The 22,470-nt window shown below is 38.1% G+C and overlaps 2 protein-coding genes across 3 annotated transcripts in view; one reads left to right on the forward strand and one right to left on the reverse strand.

The window, feature by feature from the left end:
• Positions 1–10,640, forward strand: part of nr2e1 (nuclear receptor subfamily 2, group E, member 1) — a 33,873-nt gene extending 23,233 nt beyond the window's left edge. The window contains exons 6-9 of one of the 2 annotated variants that reach the window (XM_061885686.1): positions 5,471–5,567; positions 5,635–5,784; positions 5,867–5,972; positions 9,918–10,640. In XM_061885686.1, the coding sequence (XP_061741670.1) occupies positions 5,471–5,567; positions 5,635–5,784; positions 5,867–5,972; positions 9,918–10,080 (516 nt within the window). In that variant the 3' untranslated portion in view covers positions 10,081–10,640. Of the gene's footprint in view, positions 1–5,470; positions 5,568–5,631; positions 5,785–5,866; positions 5,973–9,917 lie in introns of both variants that reach the window. The other variant, XM_061885685.1, reaches the window with a different exon arrangement.
• A 4,355-nt stretch (positions 10,641–14,995) lies between these two features.
• The window catches only part of snx3 (sorting nexin 3), a 44,090-nt gene continuing 36,615 nt past the window's right edge, over positions 14,996–22,470 (reverse strand). The window contains exon 4 of the mRNA XM_061885699.1: positions 14,996–15,734. Coding sequence (XP_061741683.1) covers positions 15,629–15,734 — 106 coding nt within the window. The 3' untranslated portion in view covers positions 14,996–15,628. The remainder of the gene's footprint in view (positions 15,735–22,470) is intronic.

Raw genomic sequence — 22,470 nt, forward strand, 5'->3', positions numbered from 1 at the left:
ACAAACTGGTGACCCTCACCCCAGCCTTGTTTGTGAATGACTGAGCATTTCATGGAAGCTGCTTTTATACCCAATCATGGCACCCACCTGTTCCCAATTAGCCTGTTCACCTGTGGGATGTTCCAAATAAGTGTTTGATGAGCATTCCTCAATTTTCTCAGTCTTTTTTGCCACTTGTGCCAGCTTTTTTGAAACATGCTGCAGGCCTCAAATTGCAAATTGAGTTAATATTTGCAAAAAATAACCAAGTTTACCGGTTTGGACGTTAAGTATCTTATCTTTGCAGTCTACTCAAATGAATATAGGTTGAAAAGGATTTGCAAATCATTGTATTCTGTTTTTATTTACCATTTACACAACTTGCAAACTTTACTGGTTTTGAAGTTTGCACTTAAATATGATAATAATATGATAATCTGTCAAGTTCTTTTTTACCACAGTGTGTAATAGCCATCATAATATTTAATTATTAAAATGATTATATTATCATTAGTTGCACTGTAGCCCGATAAAGGGTTAAGTTTACCCATGTTTTTCAAAACTATTGATGCTTCTTTTTTTAACTTTAATCTAGGGTTTTGGAACGCACCACAGTAATGGGCAATGAGATCCAAAGTGAATCTTGTACATATCTTTTTCCAATGCTGTGTATCTCCTTTTTTATATATGTTAAATATTTAAATGGCAAAAAACACATCTTCGAACTTAACAAAAACTCAAGTACAAGCTCCCCACTTACCCCCACATCCCCCTGCTTGTACAACTCTTCTAAAATACCCACATTAGTTCAAGTGGAAAATAACAGTTACAAAAGTAGTGAAACTTCCAATTCAGTCTTTTGCTAAATGTTATTAATATTTGCTACTTGCGGAAAGTTAAATTTTTAAATAATAAAAAAAAAACAAAAACGATTCTTGTTCTTGGTTGATGAAAAAGCGCATGTATGTGAAAAGTACTAACACTGGAAAAAGTGCATGTAAAATGTCCATTCATGAACGACAGGATTTTACCGCAAACGTATTCCTAGCTGCTCTCTGCTCCATCACCGACAGGAATGTAATGGCATAATTCCCTGCACAATATACACTAACTCATTTTGTAGAGCACAGGTACTGGGTTCGAATCCCAGTCTGGGATGATTTTAGAAGGTTAATACATTTCTGTTTTACTGATGTTGAAATAGGGCAGGGGCTTCACGGTGGAAGAGGGGTTAGTGCGTCTGCCTCACAAAACAAAGGTCCTGAGCAGTCTGGGTTCAATCCCAGGCTCGGGATCTTTCAGTGTGGAGTTTGCATGTTCTCCCCGTGACTGCGTGGGTTCCCTCCGGGAACTCCGGCTTCCTCCCACCTCCAAAGACATGCACCTGGGGATAAGTTGATTGGCAACACTTAATTGGCCCTAGTGTTTGAATGTGAGTGTGAATGTTGTCTGTCTATCTGTGTTGGCCCTGCGATGAGGTGGCGACTCGTCCAGGGTGTACGCTGCCTTCCGCCCGATTGTAGCTGAGATAGGCACCAGCGTCCCCCGCAACCGCAAAAGGGAATACGCGGTAAAAATTGGATGGATTATGTTGAAATATTTTGGTGTTTTTTTTAACTAAAACAATTATTTACTAAACAATCTATTTCCCATGAGTTCATTTTAGTACAAAATATTAATCCATTCAAATTCTAGTTTTGTAAAAAAAAAAATCAAAACAAACACTATATATATATATATATATATATATATATATATATATATATATATATATATATATATATATATATATATATATATATATATATATATATATATATATATATATATATATATATATATATATATATATATATATATTATATATATATCAGTGGCAGGCCGTGCGTTTCCCACCTAGGCCTTCAGTGATGTCCGACTTCAATGATTACCTCTCAAAATGCCATCATTTATGTCACCACATGACCATTGCTGGAGAAATATCATACAGGAACACATTTACGCACTACCGGGCATTGAACAACAGCGTAAAAAACAGGTTATTTTCTGGCGCATTTAAAAATGAATATACCCGCATCGGCAATTGGAACACTATGTGCTGGCGTCAAAATTAAAATTGCAAAAAACATATTAAACATGAAAAAATAAAGAAATAAATTATTTGAACCCATATATATATATGTATGTATATGTCAAGTTCTACAGTGCTCAAAAAACAGAGGCTATTTCATCCGTACAAGATTTCCCTGCTCTTCAGGGGATTTTATATTATAAAATCTCCTGAAGATCAGTGAAGCCTGCGAAACAGGCTTGTAGGCATTAAATAGTCCCTGAGTTTTAGGTCTGGGCTCTAGCCCAAACACATATTAATTCACCAGTGTTTATCACCTTATTTATCAAAGTGGTTTCACTTCCAACTTTGGATCCTGGATTCCGCGGAATGATAGTTTGTTACATGCAATGTTTTGTCTTACGATAACAGAAACAATGTACGGAAATTTTGTCGCAAATGTAGGACTTAGGTCTGGACTCTAGCCCAAACACACATTTGAGTTCATTAGCGTTTATCTTTTTTTTTTTTTTTTTTTTTAATCAAAGTGCTTTTATCCGCAAATTTGGACCCTAGATTCCGCGGAATGATACACAGCCAATTTTCTTAGACGCAATGTTTGGTCGCATGGTAACAGAAACCATGTACAATGTCTTCCATTGGTCTTAGGTCTGGGCTCTAGCACAAACACACATTTGAATTCAAAAGCATTTACCACCTTTTTTTTTTTTTATTCATCAAAATGCTTTGACTTGCAACTTTTAACCCCAGATTCTGTGGAATGATAGTTTGTTACGTGCAATGTTTGGTCGCACGATAACAGAAACAATGTACGAAAGAGTTGGTGCAATTGTTTGTCGAAAACCGAGGACATAGGTCTGGGCTTTAGCCCAAACAGACACATTCTCCTAGTATGGCAATTTTTTGTTGATTTTGACGTATGTTTGGTCGTACGATAAACAGAAACAATGTAGGAAAAATTTGGCGCAAATGTTTGTTGAAAACCGAGGTACCGGAGTCTTCAGTAGGACTTAGGTCTGGGCTCTAGCCCAAACACACATTTGAATTAATCAGCATTCACCACCTTCTTTTTTTAATAAAAGTGCTTCCACTCGCAACTTTGGATCCTGGATTCCGCGGAATGGTAGTTTGTTATGAGCAATGTTTTGTCTTACGATAACAGAAACAATGTACGGAAATTTTGTCGCAAATGTAGGACTTAGGTCTGGACTCTAGCCCAAACACACATTTGAGTTCATTAGCGTTTATCTTTTTTTTTTTTTTTTTTTTTTAATCAAAGTGCTTTTATCCGCAAATTTGGACCCTAGATTCCGCGGAATGATACACAGCCAATTTTCTTAGACGCAATGTTTGGTCGCATGGTAACAGAAACCATGTACAATGTCTTCCATTGGTCTTAGGTCTGGGCTCTAGCACAAACACACATTTGAATTCAAAAGCATTTACCACCTTTTTTTTTTTTTATTCATCAAAATGCTTTGACTTGCAACTTTTAACCCCAGATTCTGTGGAATGATAGTTTGTTACGTGCAATGTTTGGTCGCACGATAACAGAAACAATGTACAAAAGACTTGGCGCAAATGTTTGTCGAAAACCGAGGACTTAGGTCTGGGCTCTAGCCCAAACAGACATATTCTCCTGGTATGGCAATGTTTAGTTGATTTTGACAGATATTTGGTCGTACGATAACAGAAACAAAGTAGGAAAAAATTGGCACAAATGTTTGTTGAAAACCGAGGTACCAGAGTCTTCAATCAATCAATCAATGATTATTTATAAAGCCCTAAATCACTTGTGTCTCAAAGGGCAGTAGGACTTAGGTCTTGGCTCTAGCCCAAACACACATTTGAATTAATCAGCATTCACCACTTTCTTTTTTTAATCAAAGTGCTTGTAGCTGAGATAGGCGCCAGCACCCCCTGCGACCCCTAAAGGGAATAAGCGGTACAAAATGGATGGATGGATGGATGCTTCCACTCGCAACTTTGGAGCCTGGATTCCGCGGAATGGTAGTTTGTTACGAGCAATGTTTGGTCATATGATAACAAACAATGTAGGATAAAATTTGGCGCAAATTTTTGTTGAAAACCGAGGTAATGGTTGTCGTACTTAGGTCTGGTCTCCAGCCCAAAGACACATTAAAATTCATCAGCGTTTACCATCCTGTTTTTTTAATCAAAGTGCTTTGACTCGCAACTTTGAACCCCAGATTCTGTGGAATGGTAGTTTGTTAAGTGCAATGTTTGGTCGCACGATAACAGAAACAATGTACGAAAGACTTGGCGCAAATGTTTGTCGAAAACCGAGGACTTAGGTCTGGGCTCTAGCCCAAACAGACATATTCTCCTGGTATGGCAATTTTTAGTGGATTTTGACGTATGTTTGGTCGTACGATAACCGAAACAATGTAGGAACATTTCTGCTCAAATATTCGTTGAAAACCGAGGTACCAGAGTCTTCAGTAGGACTTAGGTCTGGGCTCTAGCCCAAACACACATTTGAATTAATCAGCATTCACCACCTTCTTTTCTTAATCAAAGTGCTTCCACTCCCAACTTTGGACCCCGGATTTTGCGGAATGGTAGTTTGTTACGAGCAATGTTTGGTAGTATGATAACAGAAACAACGTAGGATAAAATTTGGCGCAAATGTTTGTTGAAAACCGAGGTACCGGTACTAGTACTTAGGTCTGGGCTCTAGCCCAAACACACATTAAAATTCATCAGCGTTTACCACCCTGTTTTTTTAAATCTTTGACTCACAACTTTGCACCCTAGATTCTGTGGAATGGTAGTTTTTTAAGTGCAATGTTTGGTCGCACGATAACAGAAACAATGTACGAAGACTTGCCGCAAATGTTTGTCGAAAACCGAGGACATAGGTCTGGGCTCTAGCCCAAACAGACATATTCTCCTGGTATGGCAATGTTTAGTTGATTTTGACAGATGTTTGGTCGTACGATAACAGAAACAATGTAGGAAAAATTTGGCACAAATGTTTGTTGAAAACCGAGGTACCAGATTCTTCAGTAGGACTTAGGTCTGGGCTCTACCCCAAACACACATTTGAATTAATCAGCATTTACCACCTTCTTTTTTTAATCAAAGTGCTTCCACTCGCAACTTTGGAGCCTGGATTCCGCGGAATGATAGTTTGTTACGTGCAATGTTAGGTTGCACGATAACAGAAACCATGTACGAAAAATTTATCTCAAATGTTTGTTGAAAACCGAGGACTTAGGTCTAGGCTCTAGCTCAAACAGACATTTTCTCCTGGAATGGTCATTTTTGGTTTATTGTGACGTAAGATTGGTTTTGATTGTGATGCTAAAAGAAACTTCAGTCCGAGTAAATATTTTTTGGCCACTTTTGGGAGGACCACAGTTAGATCCGTGATCTCACAGGTGGGGTTTTCTGCAGTTGATTCTGTTGGAGGACGCTTGGAGGGAATTGTTTGTCCTGGGCATCGCACAGTGGGCCATTCCCGTTGATTCCACCACTCTACTCGCCATTTCTGGTATGTACCTTGTGAAAAACATGCTCCAGTCTTCCTCACTGCCGTAGTGACATCCTGTCATCAGCAGGGATGAACGCAGAAACCACGGAATCCCAACGGACGAACAAGATCATGTCCGAGATCCAAGCTCTCCAAGAGGTGGTCACCAGATTCCGACAAATGCGGCCGGACGCCACCGAGTTCGCCTGTCTGAAATGCATCGTGACGTTCAAAGCCGGTGAGAGCTGTCGATACAGAAAACATGAGTGAGGGGAAACCTTTGAAGGCTTTTATTGGGACACTCTGCTTCCGCGTTCCAGTTCCAACTCACGGCAACACGGAGTTGAGAAGTTTCCGCAACGCCAGCGCCATTGCTGCTCTGCAAGATGAGGCGCAGTTAACTCTAAACAGCTACATCCACACCAGGTATGACACTTTGTTTGATGCTGTGAACCAGAGGTGGGTAGAGTAGCCAGAAATTGTACTCAAGTAAGAGTACAGTTACTTTAGAGATTTATTACTCAAGTAAAAGTAAGAAGTAGTCACCCAAATATTTACTTGAGTAAAACAAAAAAGTATGTTGTGAAAAAACTACTCAAGTACTGAGTAACTGATGAGTAACCTGTCCGTTTAAAGATGACGGCAACAAGTAATGCACAAAAAAATAAAAATAGCAATGAACAAATTCAGAGCCAGGAATATCACTTAAGCAACTAAAACAATAATATATATCTAATTATATATATTTGGTTTTACACCGTATTGAAAAAAAATTTGAAAATGAATTTTATCTTTGCAACCTCATTATACTGTTGGCTAAGTTTTATATTCATAAATGTAAATTTCTCAATACCCAACCTGTTTTTTGTGCCTTTAAAAGAGATTTAGAACCATACATTAAAACACTCTACCTCTAACAACCAAAAAGCTGTGAAAACGATGATGCTGTGTTCCAAATTTAAGTTATTTACTGAGATTGAGTGAGCTTTGTGCTTTTTTTATTTTATATATGTATATATATATATATATATATATTTTGCATTCTATTTTAGTTACTTTAAATTTACAACCCCCTGGCGCTGTTTTGTACAGTTTTTATACAGTTTTGTACTGTTTTTGTACTTACTTTGATTATTATTTTCAACTGTTTGTAAATGTTGAAATTTATAAATAAAGGTTTATAAAAAAAACAAAAAATGTGCTGTTAATCATGTGACCTCCTAGCTCTGTTTGATTGGTGAAACGGAGTCAAACGTCACCAGTTGACTGGTGAAACGCAGGCATGCAGTAGAGCCTACTTTGAAGGTCTTTCTGACAAACAAAAAAAAAAACGCGTGCATTAACAGATTGATAAAAATCAGTAGCAAATTGGGAGCTGAATGTAGATGAATGGAGCGGAGTAAAAGTAGCGTTTCTTCTCTATAAATATACTCAAGTAAAAGTATGTTAAAAGTATGTACTCTTAGAAGTACAATTCACCCCAAAAGTTACCCAAGTAGATGTAACGGAGTAAATGTGTGTATATATGTATATATATATATATATATATATATATATATATATATATATTATATATATTATATATATTATATATATATATATATATGGATATGTATATATATATGGATATGTATATATATGGATGAGGTGGCGACTTGTCCAAGGTGTACGCCGCCTATCGGCCGAATGCAGCTAATATAGGCTCCAGCGACCCCTAAACGTACAAGATGTAGAAAATGGATGGATGTATATATAATATTCTTTAAATGTATAAATATTATTATTTTCATATATATATAAATAATAATATGCATATTATTTTCTTTAATATGTATACAGACACAAATTTTTTTTACATTGGATATGTCATATACATATTGCAAACTAGCATTAGAGATTATATATGGCGATATCAACACTACAACAAAGATGCACATTACAATCAAACAGCTGTTGATTAAAAAATACAATACTTACAGTATAAACCGGAAGTTTTCAAATGGAGCTGCAGGGGAGGTCTTAAAATTTTTGGTTGATTGGACTTTTTCCTCAAATTATTTTTCCACAAATATAAATGTATTTACTTACATATCAACAATGATCCAACACACTGTAGTGTTGTTTATACTGTAAATGGCATTTATATGGACACCTTACTCATTGTATCTTACAGTTTAAAAAACCCACACAAAACAACTATATTATTGTATTCACAGTACACTTTAAGACGGATAGCGATTAGCGTTGTAGCTGCCAGCTAGTGATTTGCAAAATAGTTTTCAGCTAGCGATTAGAGCTCTTGCTGCCAGCCAGCGATTTGTGGATTAGTTGCCAGCTAGCAATTACCGCTATCGTTGTCAGCTAGTAATTAGCGCTCTGGTTGCCAGCTAGCAATTTTTGCGGACTCGTTGCCAGACAGCGATTAACAATCAAGTTGCCAGTTAGCAATCAGCGCTATAGTTTCCAGTTAACAACTAGTGTTGTATTTGTCAGCTAGCCATAGCGCACCACTTGCCAGCTAGAGATTAGTGCACCAGTTGTCAGCTAGCGATTTGCAGACAAGTTGCCAGCAAGTGATTAGCGCTCTAGTTACCAGCCAGCGATTTGTGGATTAGTTGCCAGCTAGCAATTACCGCTATCGTTGTCAGCTAGTAATTAGCGCTCTGGTTGCCAGCTAGCAATTTTTGCGGACTCGTTGCCAGACAGCGATTAACAATCAAGTTGCCAGTTAGCAATCAGCGCTATAGTTTCCAGTTAACAACTAGCGTTGTATTTGTCAGCTAGCCATAGCGCACCACTTGCCAGCTAGTGATTAGTGCACCAGTTGTCAGCTAGCGATTTGCAGACAAGTTGCCAGCAAGTGATTAGCGCTCTAGTTACCAGCCAGCGATTAGTGCCTCAGTTGCCAGCTAGCAATGAGAATGCCAATTGCCAGCTTGTGATTTGCGCTCTATTTGCCAGCCTGCGATAAGTGATTAGTGATTAGCGTGCTAGTTTTCAGCTAGTTTAAATGCTGTAGTTGTCAGCTAGCGACTAGCACGGTATTTGCCGGCATGGCGTAGTGGGTAGAGCGGCCGTGCCAGAAACCTGAGGGTTGCAGGTTCGCTTCCCACCTATTAACATCCAAAATCGCTGCCGTTGTGTCCTTGGGCAGGACACTTCACCCTTGCCCCCGGTGCTGCTCACACCGGTGAATGAATGATGAGTGAATGTTTGGTGGTGGTCGGAGGGGCCGTAGGCGCAAACTGGTAGCCACGCTTCCGTCAGTCTACCCCAGGGCAGCTGTGGCTACAAATGTAGCTTACCACCACCAGGTGTGAATGAATGATGGGTTCCCACTGCTCTGTGAGCGCTTTGAGTATCTAACAATAGGAAAGCGCGATATAAATCTAATCCATTATTATTATTATTATTATTATTACTAGGATAGGATAAGTCTTTATTGTCATTGCACAAGTACAATGAAACTGTGTTTTCAGCACAAACCTGTTCAAGATTAGACAAACAAACAGTGTACAGGGTTACAGAACAAGAACGCTGATGGGTCGCCATAAGGCGCCCAATAAAATATGGGAAAAAGGTAAACGCTGGGGAAGGATGAGTAAAAAAAATACAATCTAGACTGGGCTCCAAAGGGGGCCCAGTCTGGAGTGGGAAAAAAACCTCCATAGCAAAGCACATATACATATTACAACAACACGAAAGTTAAGACAAAACAAAGAAGCAAGCAGGAGAGATAAGGGAGAGGAAAGGGGAGCGTCCACCCTCGATGAATGCCAGTGAGATAAAAAAAAATTAAAAACCTACTTCTGTTATATGAATCTCTTAGTATGGCATGACAACATGGTACCTTTATGACCAGCTTTATACATAAATATATAACATATAAAAATGTTTACGACATACAGTATATCAGCTCTTTGAGACACTAGTGATTTAGGGCTATATAAGTAAACATTGATTGATTGATTGATTGATTGATTGATTGAAGGTATCCCCACTCCATCAGTTTGGGAGTCCTTGGCCTGGACTCCTGGTATAAATACTTTGTAGGACTCAGCAAAAGACTAGACGGGTACATTTAGCCTATTGGCAAAGACTACTTCAGCAAAGTCTATTCACTACTGCCATTTAGCGTCTCAGAATTGCAATTGCATGCAAAATTTACAATATAATACTTGCAAATGAACCTTAAAAGTGTAAGATATTAATATATCAGCCCAGTTATTCAGGCTATTATTATTGAAAAAAGAAGTAGGCTGAAATTACATAAGAAATTAGGGAAAAAAATGTCAATTTCTGGGGGGTATTCAGTGAAATAGGCAATGTTTTGTGTATTTTCCGTAGTTGAAGCCCAGTGTTGCATTGCAGGTACCCCACTCAGCCCTGTCGATTCGGCAAGCTCCTCCTGCTTCTCCCGGCCTTGCGCTCGGTCAGCCCCTCCACCATCGAGGAGGTGTTCTTCAAAAAGACCATCGGCAACGTACCCATCACCAGGCTCCTCTCCGACATGTACAAGTCCAGCGACATATGAGCTTCTTCTAACCTGAAGGACAAACAAACTGAGAGCCACCCAGCAGGCGAGAGTTAGCCGACATCTGTACTTTTATTTTCTTTCTTTTTGCTTGTTGAAGCGTTGGGTGACGTGAAAGAAGACACTTCAATGCAACATCGGTGGCTCTAGTGAAGGATTAGTGTAAGTAAATTCACCTGTATGAGGAAACAGGTCACATTGACGACTAAAGACTCTGGAGACATGACAAAGATGTGTTATATATAAAAAATTGCGAGTGTCTGTGAGACCAATGAGCTTGACGACCAACTTAATATTTTTACTGCTGCGTTCAATCCCAATGGAGGAAACCAAAAAAAAAAAAAAAAAAAAAAAAAAATGGCCATGTCAGTCATTGCTCCTCACCATCTGGTGCCAGAACCTAACGCACCGGACTACTGAAGAGTCAAAGATGAGTTTGTGAGGACATGCAACTAAAGATGGTGTATGTATTTAAATATTTCTATCCAGGCGCCATGTTCAAATGTTTAGGTCAACTTAAAAGTTAGACACTAACGTGGATACAAAAAAAAATTAATATTCAGCACTTGGAGCTGTTTTGTGGAATAATATGGTGTTTTTTTCCCCTGTTGTAAATATTGGAGTTATAACTATTTAGAGGTGAAACCATATGAATAAAGACAGTGAATGAAATGGTTTCATTTTTATTCGAAAAAATGGTTGGGAGAGGAGTATGTTCATCTTAATTTACCTAAAATATCCATCCATTTCCTACCGCTTATTCCCTTTGGGGTCACGGGGGGCACTGGTGCCCATCTCAGCTACAATTGGGCGGAAGGCGGCGTACACCCTAGACAAGTCACCACCTCATCGCAGGGCCAACACAGATAGACAGACAACATTCACACTCACATTCACACAGTAGGGCCAATTTAGTGTTGCCAATCAACCTATCCCCAGGTGCATGTCTTTGGAGGTGCGAGGAAGCCGGAGTACCCGGAGGGAACCCACGCATTCACGGGGAGAACATGCAAACTCCACACAGAAAGATCCCGAGCCCGAGACTGAACCCAGGACTACTCAGGACCTTCGTATTGTGAGGCAGACGCAGTAACCCCTCAGCAACCGTGAAGCCCTTACCTAAAATATATTCCATAAAAAAACAACTCTTCCCTTAACCACGACAGGAAGCTAACAAGCCAAATAGTTAGTGAACATTGCTCCAAAGTGCGGATTTTGTGTTGACTTATATAGAAAAGTAAACACTGACGTGTGCAAAGGCAATATGATAAAAGGAGGTGGTAGCTAAAGAAGGACTTTACCCTTTGTCCCCTCTTAATCACCCAGGAAAAACCCGCTCAGTGAACAGCTGATTTGACTACTTCCAGCACTGATGTAAGACAACCATTAGACTGGTGTCCCACATGTAACCCGTAAGATGAACAAATATGCTACACTACTAAGACTCTAGTGGCCATTAACTGTCAGCTTCTAGGGCAGGGGTGTCCAAAGTACAGCACAGGGGCCATCTGTGGTCCGTGACTTTTTTGTGTGTGTATATATATATATATATATATATATATATGTATGTATATATGTATGTATATACAGTAAAGGCCAAAAGTTTGGACACAACCTCTCCTCATTCAATGTGTTTTCTTTATTTTCATGACTATTTACATTGTAGATTGTCACTGGAGGATTCAAAACTATGAATGAACACATGTGGAGTTATGTACTTCACAAAAAAAGGTGAAATAACTGAAAACATGTTTCATTTTATAGTTTCTTCAAATGAGCCACCCTTTGCGCTAATTACATTTTTGCACTCTTGGCATTCTTTCGATGACCTTCAAGCACACCTGTGAAGTGAAAACCATTTTAGGTGACTACCTCTTGAAGCTCATCTAGAGAATACCAAGAGTGTGCGAAAAGGTAATCAGAGCAAAGGGTGGCTATTTTGAGGAAACTCGAACATAGAACATGTTTTCAGTTATTTCACCTTTTTTTGTTAAGTACATAACTGCACATGTGCTCATTTGTAAACAAAAACACAATGAATGAGGAGAAGGTGTGTCCAAACTTTTGGACTGTACTGTATATACACCATACATATATATATATGTATCTATATATATATATATATATAGATATATATATATATACAGTGGGGCAAAAAAAGTATTTAGTCAGCAACCGATTGTGTAAGTTCTCCCACTTAAAATGATGACAGAGGTCTGTAATTTTCATCATAGGTACACTTCAACTGTGAGAGACAGAATGTGAAAAAAAAATCTAGGAATTCACATTGTAGGAATTTTAAAGAATTTATTTGTAAATTATGGTGGAAAATTAATATTTGGTCAACCATTCAAAGCTCTCACTGATGGAAGGAGGTTTTGGCTCAAAATCTCACAATACATGGCCCCATTCATTCTTTCCTTAACACGGATCAATCGTCCTGTCCCCTTAGCAGAAAAACAGCCCCAAAGCATGATGTTTCCACCCCCATGCTTCACAGTAGGTATGGTGTTCTTGGGATGCAACTCAGTATTCTTCTTCCTCCAAACACGATGAGTTGAGTTTGAACCAAAATGGATACATGGATGATACAGCAGAGGATTGGTAGAATGTCATGTGGTCAGATGAAACCAAAATATAACTTTTTGATATAAACCATGTGAATAAAATAGTTCTTTTTTTTTTAGACAAAAGTGTGTAGAAAAGTGCTTTTCATCCTATTTTGAATTAAAATTCAAATAAAAAACACCCCACATGTTTATAGGTGTAACGATCTGAATGAAAACAGTTAATTGAATTGCTTCTCTTATAAACAAACTATGTATAAAAGTGTTGCTTACCTTAGTTTACCTAAAATTAAATTACAAAAAATAAATACCGTGAACCTTTAGATATACATATGAATAAAAATAGTTATTTATTTATTTTTAGAAGAAATGGTTAGAAAACCAATGGCTCCTCTTAGTTTACCTAAAAATAAATTACATAAAAAACATCAAACATGTTTAAGGGGTAAAACATAATACATCTAATTCATTGAACCGTTTTTTATATATTAAAAATGGTTGAAAAACAATGACCTCATCTTAGTTCACCTTTATATTTTTTTTCATGTCTATAAACCATATGAATAAAAATAGCATTTTTTGTTTTTCTAGAAAACAAAGATTGGAAAATTAGTGTGCTAATCTTGATTTATCTAAAAAAAATTTTAAATATTTAAAAAAATAGCACACATAGGCGGGAAACCATATGAACAAATACATTTGGCTGGAAAACTGGTGTGCTCATTTGAGTTAATGTACAATTTAAAAGGAAATTAGCACAAATGCACAGAGGAGAAACCATACATATGAATAGAAATATTTAATATATTTTCGCCCTCATCTTAATTCACCTCAAAATAATAAAAAATGTCTTGATGTATGTATATATATATATATATATATATATATATATATATATTTTTTTTTTTTTTTTCAAAGGTTGGAAAAATAGTGTGCTTTTCTTGTTTTACCTCAAATAAATTACATGAAAAATATAACATGTTTAGAAGTACAAATATATGAAAAAATATAATTTAATTGTTTTTAGAAAAAAAATGTTGGAAAACTGGTGTGCTCATTTGAGTTAATGTACAATTTAAAAGGAAATTAGCACAAATGCACAGAGGAGAAACCATACATATGAATAGCAATATTTAATTTTTTTTTTGCCCTCATCTTAATTCACCTCAAAATAACAATAAAAAATGTCTTGATATTTATATATATATATATATATATATATATTTTTTTTTTTTAAAGGTTGGAAAAGAAGTGTGCTTTTCTTGTTTTACCTCAAATAAATTACATAAAAAATATAACGCATGTTTAGAAGTACAAATATATGAAAAAATATAATTTAATTGTTTCTAGAAAAAAAAAGTTGGAAAACTAGTGTGCTAATCTTAGTTTATCAACAATATAAAAACAAAACATGCTTATGAATACAAATTGTTTATTGGATTTTTTTACTTTTACAAAGATTAATGGTTAGAGAACTTGTGCGCTCAGTTTAGTTCACCTGAAATGAAAAAAACAAAAGAATAAGAAATTAAAAATAATAAAATGCACATTGAGGTAAAACTATATGGAAAAAATTTACTAAATGCGGCTGCTAGACTTTTGACAAGAACAAGAAAGTTTGATCATATTAGGCCTATACTGGCTCACCTGCATATTTTTGCTAAATAATTTCAGCAAAAATATGGCAATATCGCGAAATGATCAAGTATGACACATAGAAGGGACCTGCTATCCCCGTTTAAATAAGAAAATCTCATGTCAGTAGGCCTTTAAGATGTGACTTTAAGGTTTTACTACTTACGTATAAAATACTACACGGTCTAGCTCCATCCTATCTTGCTGATTGTATTGTACCATATGTCCCGGCAAGAAATCAATGTTCAAAGAACTCTGGCTTATTAGTGATTCCCAAAGCCCAAAAAAAGTCTGCGGGCTATAGAGCTTTTTCATTTCGGGCTCCAGTACTCTGGAATGCCCTCCCGGTAACAGTTCGAGATGCCACCTCAGTAGAAGCATTTAAGTCCCATTTTAAAACTCATTTGTATACTCTAGCCTTTAAATAGACTCCCTTTTTAGACCAGTTGATCTGCCGTTTTTCTTTTTCTCCTCTGCCTCTTACATTTACAAAAATGTTTATAGGTATAACAAAAAAATTACCAATTATTTAGACACACCAAGAAAGATTAGAGCCTCAACTGCTTTTTTTTTGTAATATTACTCAGTGAAAAAAAAAATACAAGTTTTGTAATTGCATTCTCAAAGTACATCATATATTTCGGGTGGTCAAATAGGCACATCTATGTGAAACAGGTCAGTTAGTTGAAATAAATGAGTATGCACATATACACTTGACATTTCACTTGTTTTATTGGAAAATTTTCAAAATAAACAATAATGGCACAGCAGTATATAAATCTCAAAACGCGTACATAGCCAGTAGAAATACTGCAGTTCCCTCTGTGTAAATTGACTTTCTAGAAAAGCGATGTGATAACTTGGGCAAGTGCTGGTTGACGGTACACACACATGCTTAATTTTTTTTTTTTTTTGTAGGTTGGGGGGGTGGGGGGGGGGGGGGGGGGGTTAACAACATTAGTTTTCGAGGCTCACTTAGAATGCGACATGCCAATATCCACTATACATTCTGTGGGTCTTACGAGAGCTTTAAGGACATGAAAAGTTACTCCATAAATGTTCAAGACACGGCTAATAATAAAAATAATTATACACTCATATCAGTGGCTTTTCCAGACATCTAGAGATATTACTTTGGACCATAGTAATGCTGTGAATATTCTCTGCTATTAAAAAAGGGTTGGGGGGGGAGACAAAACACAGGTGAGTGAGTGATATATATATATTTGGGGAAGGGGTTATCTTTGAATTGTTTATTTGTCTGAGAGGAGCAGTGTAAGGAAAAAGTGACCTTTGGGTTTAGTGGGCCGGGACTCAGATTGGGCCGGGTGGGCTGCACCATCCTTTCAAGCTTGTCTGACTTTGGACGGGGTGTAGTTCTTGTCCAAGGACGTGTCCTGTAGAAACATGTGCAGGCAGCGTTCATTCTGGGCCAGAGGGTGGCCAGCCACTCTGAAACACATGATCACAATAGTCAGGGTCAAAGGTGGAGCAAAAAATGATAATACCTATTAAAGAGCAATAGATCAATGTACAGTGCTTTTGGCACTTTATCCACATTTTGTTATGTGACAGTGTTATTCCAAAATGTAATAAATTCATTTTTGTCCTCAAAATTCTACACAAAAAGACCCTTAATACTTTATTAAAAACAAAAAATCACAGGTACAAAACCCAAAACCAGGTTGTGTAAATTGTAAATAAAAACAAGTACAAGGTTTTGCAAATCCTTTTTCACTTACATTCAATTGAATAGACTGCAAAGACAAGATATTTAATGTTCGAACTGAGAAACTTAATTTTGTAAATAATCATTAACTTAGAATTTAATGGCAGGAACACATTGCAAAATAGTTGGCACAGAGGCATTTTTACCACTGTGTTACATGGCCTTTCCTTTTAACAACACTCAGTAAATGTTTGGGAAGTGAGGAGACAAATTTTTGAAGCTTTTCAGGTGGAATTCTTTCCCATTCGTGCTTGATGTACGGCTTAAGTTTTTCAACAGTCCAGGGTGTCTGTTGTATTTTAGGGTTTATATTGCGCCACACATTTTCAATGGGAGACAGGTCGGGTTTACAGGTAGGCCAGTCTAGTACCCGCACTCTTTTACTATGAAGCCACGCTGTTGTAACACGTGGCTTGGCATTGTCTTGCTGAAATAAGCAGGGGTGTTCATGATACCGTTGCTTGGATGGCAACATACTGTATGTTGTTCCAAAACCTGTATATACCTTTCAGCATTAATAGTGCCTTCACAGATGTGTAAGTTACCCATGCCTTGGGCACTAATACACCCCCATACCATCACAGATGCTGGCTTTTCAACTTTACGCCTAGAACAGTCCTGATGGTTCTTTTCCTCTTTGGTCTGGAGGACATGACGTTCACCGTTTCCAAAAAACAACTTGAAATGTGGCCTCGTCAGACCACCGAACACTTCTCCACTTTGCATCAATCCATCTTACATGAGCTCGGGCCCAGCGAAGCCGGCGGCGCTTCTGGGTGTCGTTGATAAATGGGTTTGGCTTTGCATAGTAGTTTTAACTTGCACTTACAGATGTAGCGACCAACTGTAGTTACTGACAGCGATTTTCTGTAGTGATATCCTTTACACACTGATGTCAGTTTTTGATGCAGTACCGCCTGAGTGAACAAAGCTCAGTAATATCATCGCTTACATGCAGTGATTTCTCCAGATTCTCTCAACCTTTTGATGATATTACGGACCGCAAATGCTGAAACCCCTAAATTCCTTGCAATAGCTGGTTGAGAAATGTTGTTCTTAAACTGTTCGACAATTAGCTCACACATTTGATCACAAAGTGGTGACCCTCACCCCATCGTTTGTGAATGACTGAGCGTTTCATGAAAGCTGCTTGTATACCCAATCATGGGATCCACCTGTCCCCAATTAGCCTTCCAGAAGGACAACCATCTCTGCAGTGATCCAGCAATCAGGCCTCTATGGTGGAGTGACCAGATGGTAACCATTTCTTAGTGAAGTGAAGTGAAGTGAATTATATTTATATAGCGCTTTTCTCAAGTGACTCAAAGCACTTTACATAGTGAAACCCAATATCTAAGTGACATTTAAACCAGTTTGGGTGGCACTGGGAGCAGGTGGGTAAAGTGTCTTGCCCAAGGACACAACGGCAGTGACTAGGATAGCTGAAGCGGGAATCGAACCTGCAACCCTCAAGTTGCTGGCACGGCCACTCTACCAACTGAGCTATACCGCCCCAGTAAAAAGTTTGCCAACATGCACCTGAAAGACTCAGACCATTAGAAACAAAATGTTCTGGTCTGATGAGACAAAGCTTGAAGTCTTTGCGTGAATGCCAGGCGTTATGTTTAGATGAAACATGACGCCTGGCACCGTTCATCTCCAGGCCCAAAAATCCCTACAGTGAAGCATGTTAAGGATGTTTTTCAGCAGCGGGAACTGGGAGACGAGTCAGGATAGAGGGAAAGATGAATGCAGCAATATACAGAGACATCCTGGATGAAAACATGCTCCAGAGCGCTCTTGAATTCATGACTGGGGCGACGGTTCATCCTTCAGCAGGACAACAGCCCTAAGCAAACAGACAAGGTATCAAAGGACTGGCTTCAGGACAACTCTGTAAATGTCCTTGAGTGGCCCAACTTGAGCAGAGACTTGATATCTGATCTCTGTAGAGATGTGAAAATGACTGTAAACCGATGCTTCCCATCCAACCTGATGGAGCTTGAGAGGTGCTGCAAAAAGGAACGGGCAACAGTGCCAAAAATAGGTGTGCCCAAGCTTGTGGCATCACATTCATAGACTTGAGGCTGCAATTGCTGCCAAAGATGCATCAACAATGTATTGAAAAAAGGCAGTAAAGTTTTTTTTTTGTTTTTTTCTCATTACATTTACAAAAAAAATTCTACAAAAAACATTTTCACGTTGTCATTATGTGGTATTGGGTGTAGAGATTTAAGTACAAAAATTAATTTATTCCATTTTGGAATAAAGCTTTAACTAGAGATGTCCGATAATATCGGACTGCCAATATTATCGGCCGATAAATGCTTTATTTTAAAAAGTAAAATGTATGACTTTTTAAAACGCAGCTGAGCACACAGACGTAGCGTGAAGTACAGAGCGCCAAAAACCTTAAAGGCACTGCCTTTGCGTGCTGGCGCAGTCACATAATAGCTACGGCTTTTCACACACACAAGTGAATGCAAGGCATAGTTGGTCAACAGCCATACAGGTCACACTGAGGGTGGCCGTATAATCAACTTTAACAGTGTTACAAATGTGTGTCATACTGTGAACACACACCAGAAGAATGACAAACACATTTCGGGGGAACATCCGCACCGTAACACAACCGAACAAATACCCAGAACCCCTTGCAACATTAACTCTTCTGGGACACTATAATATACACCCCCGCTACCCCCTATCCCCCCCCCCCCCCCCCTCCACACACCTCAACAACACCCCCCCCACCCCCCAACCCCGCCCACCTCAACCTCAGGGAGTGCAAGTCCCAAATTCCAAGCTGCTGTTTTGAGACATGTTAAAAACAATAATGCACTTTGTGACTTCAATAATAAATATGGCAGTGGCATGCTGGCACTTTTTTCCGTAACTTGAGTTGATTTATTTTGGAAAACCTTGTTACATTGTTTAATACATCCAGAGGGGCATCACAACAAAATTTGGCATAATGTGTTAATTCCAAGCCTGTATATATCGGTATTTAAGAGTTGGACAATACCGGACATCTCTAGTAAAAAAAGTGAAATGCCGTGAAAACTTTCTGGATGCACTGTATGTCCAAGACGAGGTGGTACAATCAGGACATGAGGGTCACGGTTGAGCGTTGGATTTGGGCGAGAGGTAGGACACAAACTGTAGAATTTCTCGCCTATGGAGAATTTAGAGAATCCAGTTAACCTAACATGCATATTTTTTTTTAACTTAGTGAGAACATGCACAAAGATTGCGTTCCAATTGCTGCAACGTGATCACTTTCTTTGAAAAAGGTGAATTTTTTTTCTGCCAAATAATGCTAACATTTAATCGTTTGTGATTGTATGTACAATTATGCTTAAGTGTAAATCAAACATGTAGCTTGAATGGTGAAGAGATCTGGGCTTGAGTCTCTCTTTGGGCATCTCTGTGTGTGGGTTTTCCCTGGGTACTCCAGCTTCCTCCACATTCCAAAAATATACATCTAAGGTTAATTGAAAACGCTAAAGCAGGGGTGTCTAAAGTGTGTCCTGGGCTCATTTTTGGCCCATGGATAGATTATTTTATTGGCCATTGATATGTTCTGAAAATAAAATTAATTTATCATTAATGAGGTATATTAGATATAACACTAACACATACCGTACTTTCCAGTCTTGTTCCTACGCTTTGAACTCTGCGCTTTACAAAATGCTGCCACTAATAAACTCAGCCTCGTCACATAACACCAATGAAATTGTTCATATCGAGTCACAAGCACTCATAAGATCTTTCAGTCGGCCATTTTGCATGTTACGGACTCACCCTCACGATGGAGAAAAGACGACCAAATGCACAAGACGCAACCCTACAGCCAAAGACAATAGACCCGGACATTGAAAAAGGAAAAACCTGCCGTATGGAACGGAAATCCATCACCACTAACGGGCTGGGCTCTGAGAGGTCGGGCTGTTACGTACTGACAAAAAATAAATAAATGAATAAAATTGAAAAGGTATCATCTTAGTACTACAGTATATTTACTTATAAAACAACTAAAAGGATGGTCATTCAACTAAGATGCTAGTTTTTAATATTTATTTATATATTGCGGTACCTCAACTTACAGGCACATTGCGTTTCATGACTGGTTCATAGCTCAAAACACTTTTGTGGGGCGGTATAGCTCGGTTGGTAGAGTGGCCGTGCCAGCAACTTGAGGGTTGCAGGTTCGATTCTCGCTTCCGCCATCCTACTCACTGCCGTTGTGTCCTTGGGCAAGACACTTTACCTACCTGCTCCCAGTGCCACCCACACTGGTTTAAATGTAACTTAGATATTGGGTTTCACTATGTAAAGCGCTTTGAGTCACTAGAGAAAAGCGCTATATAAATATAATTCAGTTCAGTTATCACAAATTAGCACCGACTATTGAAAGGAATTGGAATAAATAAAGTCTGAGTTTGGCTGTACTAAAACAACATTTTAACATGTCAAATGCCTTTAATAAAAAAAAAAAAAGAACTTTAGGATCAAATTTGAGGTGGTCCGTCATAACGTTTTTAGCATTCCGTCAGACATTATTGGGTTTTTTTTGTATTTTTACTGCATTACATAAATAAAATAATTGCTACGGTCTGCCTTGAAAAGTGGATTTTGTAAGTGTCTACGGGCTGCTTTTCTGTTGTACAACAATAAGAACTAGCAAATTGCTGTCATTTTAAACACTGACGTATTTAAGGGACAGACCGGTGAGGATATATACTGTCTGTCTGTGTACAAAAGGACAAGACAGAACAAATTAAAACACGTCAATCACAGCCTTTGCAGATTCTCAATATGGTACTTAAAGGATAAAAGTCTACATGCTGCGTAAGCTGGCGGGGGCTTGTGTGATGCGCACTGACAATGCTGCGACGGGGATAACTCGCTGGGTCGGCTGCTTACTGGTAAGACATGTTTTTTTTCTCTCTGATTCGGTCATCTGAATTTTTCTCCATTGCACTAACATTCTTAGTTGTGACGTTGGAGAACAGGATTGTGTTGATCTCTAAGCGTCGCTCAGATGTGCACAACTGTTTCCTGTGTAAAGAAAAAAAAAAGCCCTAACAGAAAGTTGTAAACATATAAACTCTTTATTGCTCAAACGGCACAACCCTGTGACAAATATCACTTCAACCAGCTGCAAAGCGGGCTCAGAACTTAAATTATGCTTGCAACTTAAAGCAGAGACAGGTCGTATCTCGAATTATGCTGAAGTTGAGGTATCACAGTACCTGTACTTTACTAAATAATACTCATAAAAAGTTAGGGATATTTGGTTTTTGAGGGAAATTTTAGGATTAGGCTAAGACACGCATTTACAGGTGATCTTAGATTGCATTACATTGTACTTTAGAATTCATTTGTACAACTTGTTGCTCTAAAACACGGAAATTGTTATTAAAATGATTACATTTTATTGAAAGTAGATACCACCTAAAATAAGAAGAGCAGGGAACACCGTAAACCCTTTATCAGGGCACCCTCATTGCATAGTGATACCTAAAATATCCGGTAAACCCATTACCATGAGTTGATTAACGTGGACCCCGATGTAAACAAGTTGAAAAACCTATTCGGGTGTTACTATTTAGTAGTCAATTGAATGGAATATGTACTGAACTGTGCAATCTACTAATAAAGTTTCAATTAATCAATCAATCAAAAAACGCTGATTTTAATTTAATTTTCGGCACAAAATAATGGATGGGGAAAGGGGGGTAATCACTGAGGGAAGGCAATAGAACTTTAAATATGACTTATTAAAGGGAAATAAGTCATCATGTCACTTTCATTAAAATTTTTGGGAAATGTTTCATAAAAAAGCCACTCTGACATCAGGCCTGCCTGAGTGTTCCTTGGAATTGACGCACAGGATCTAGTGCACCTGAGACCCAGAGTGGACTCAATGTGATACATCTTAACCTTGAATTGGAAATATTTCAGACAAATTACACAGCTCAAAAATGGATTTTAGACCAAAAAAGATGAAGCGAGATTTGAGACCAAGGTGCCACATAAATAAGTAAGATGTTGGAATAATATTTGAATAATGTTTGTCTTCCTTCTCCTCCTCGTCACTTGTTTGGTGGGACAATCACCTCTCACAATGCTCTCAATCACATATTTCAGAACAATGCTATGATTAACAGCAGGGTTGTTTTTTTTTACAAGACTCAGGGACCAACATCTTAATTACCAACACATTGTCATCTTATAAAAAGAAAGTATGAATTTCAATTTGCTCCACTGTTTTTGCACTCTTATTAATGTTCTAACCGGCTGTACTGAAACATTTGCACATGAAAGAATGATAATGACCACATCGCAATCAAAGCAAATAATTACAAGTGCGTTGTAACTTTTATTGTTCAGCAGCTGGGAATAAAGAAGCTCTGAAACAAGAGGAGGGGGAAAAACAAACAGGGTGTCACGCAA

Source organism: Nerophis ophidion, linkage group LG24, assembly GCF_033978795.1.
Source record: "Nerophis ophidion isolate RoL-2023_Sa linkage group LG24, RoL_Noph_v1.0, whole genome shotgun sequence".
NCBI lineage: Eukaryota > Metazoa > Chordata > Actinopteri > Syngnathiformes > Syngnathidae > Nerophis > Nerophis ophidion.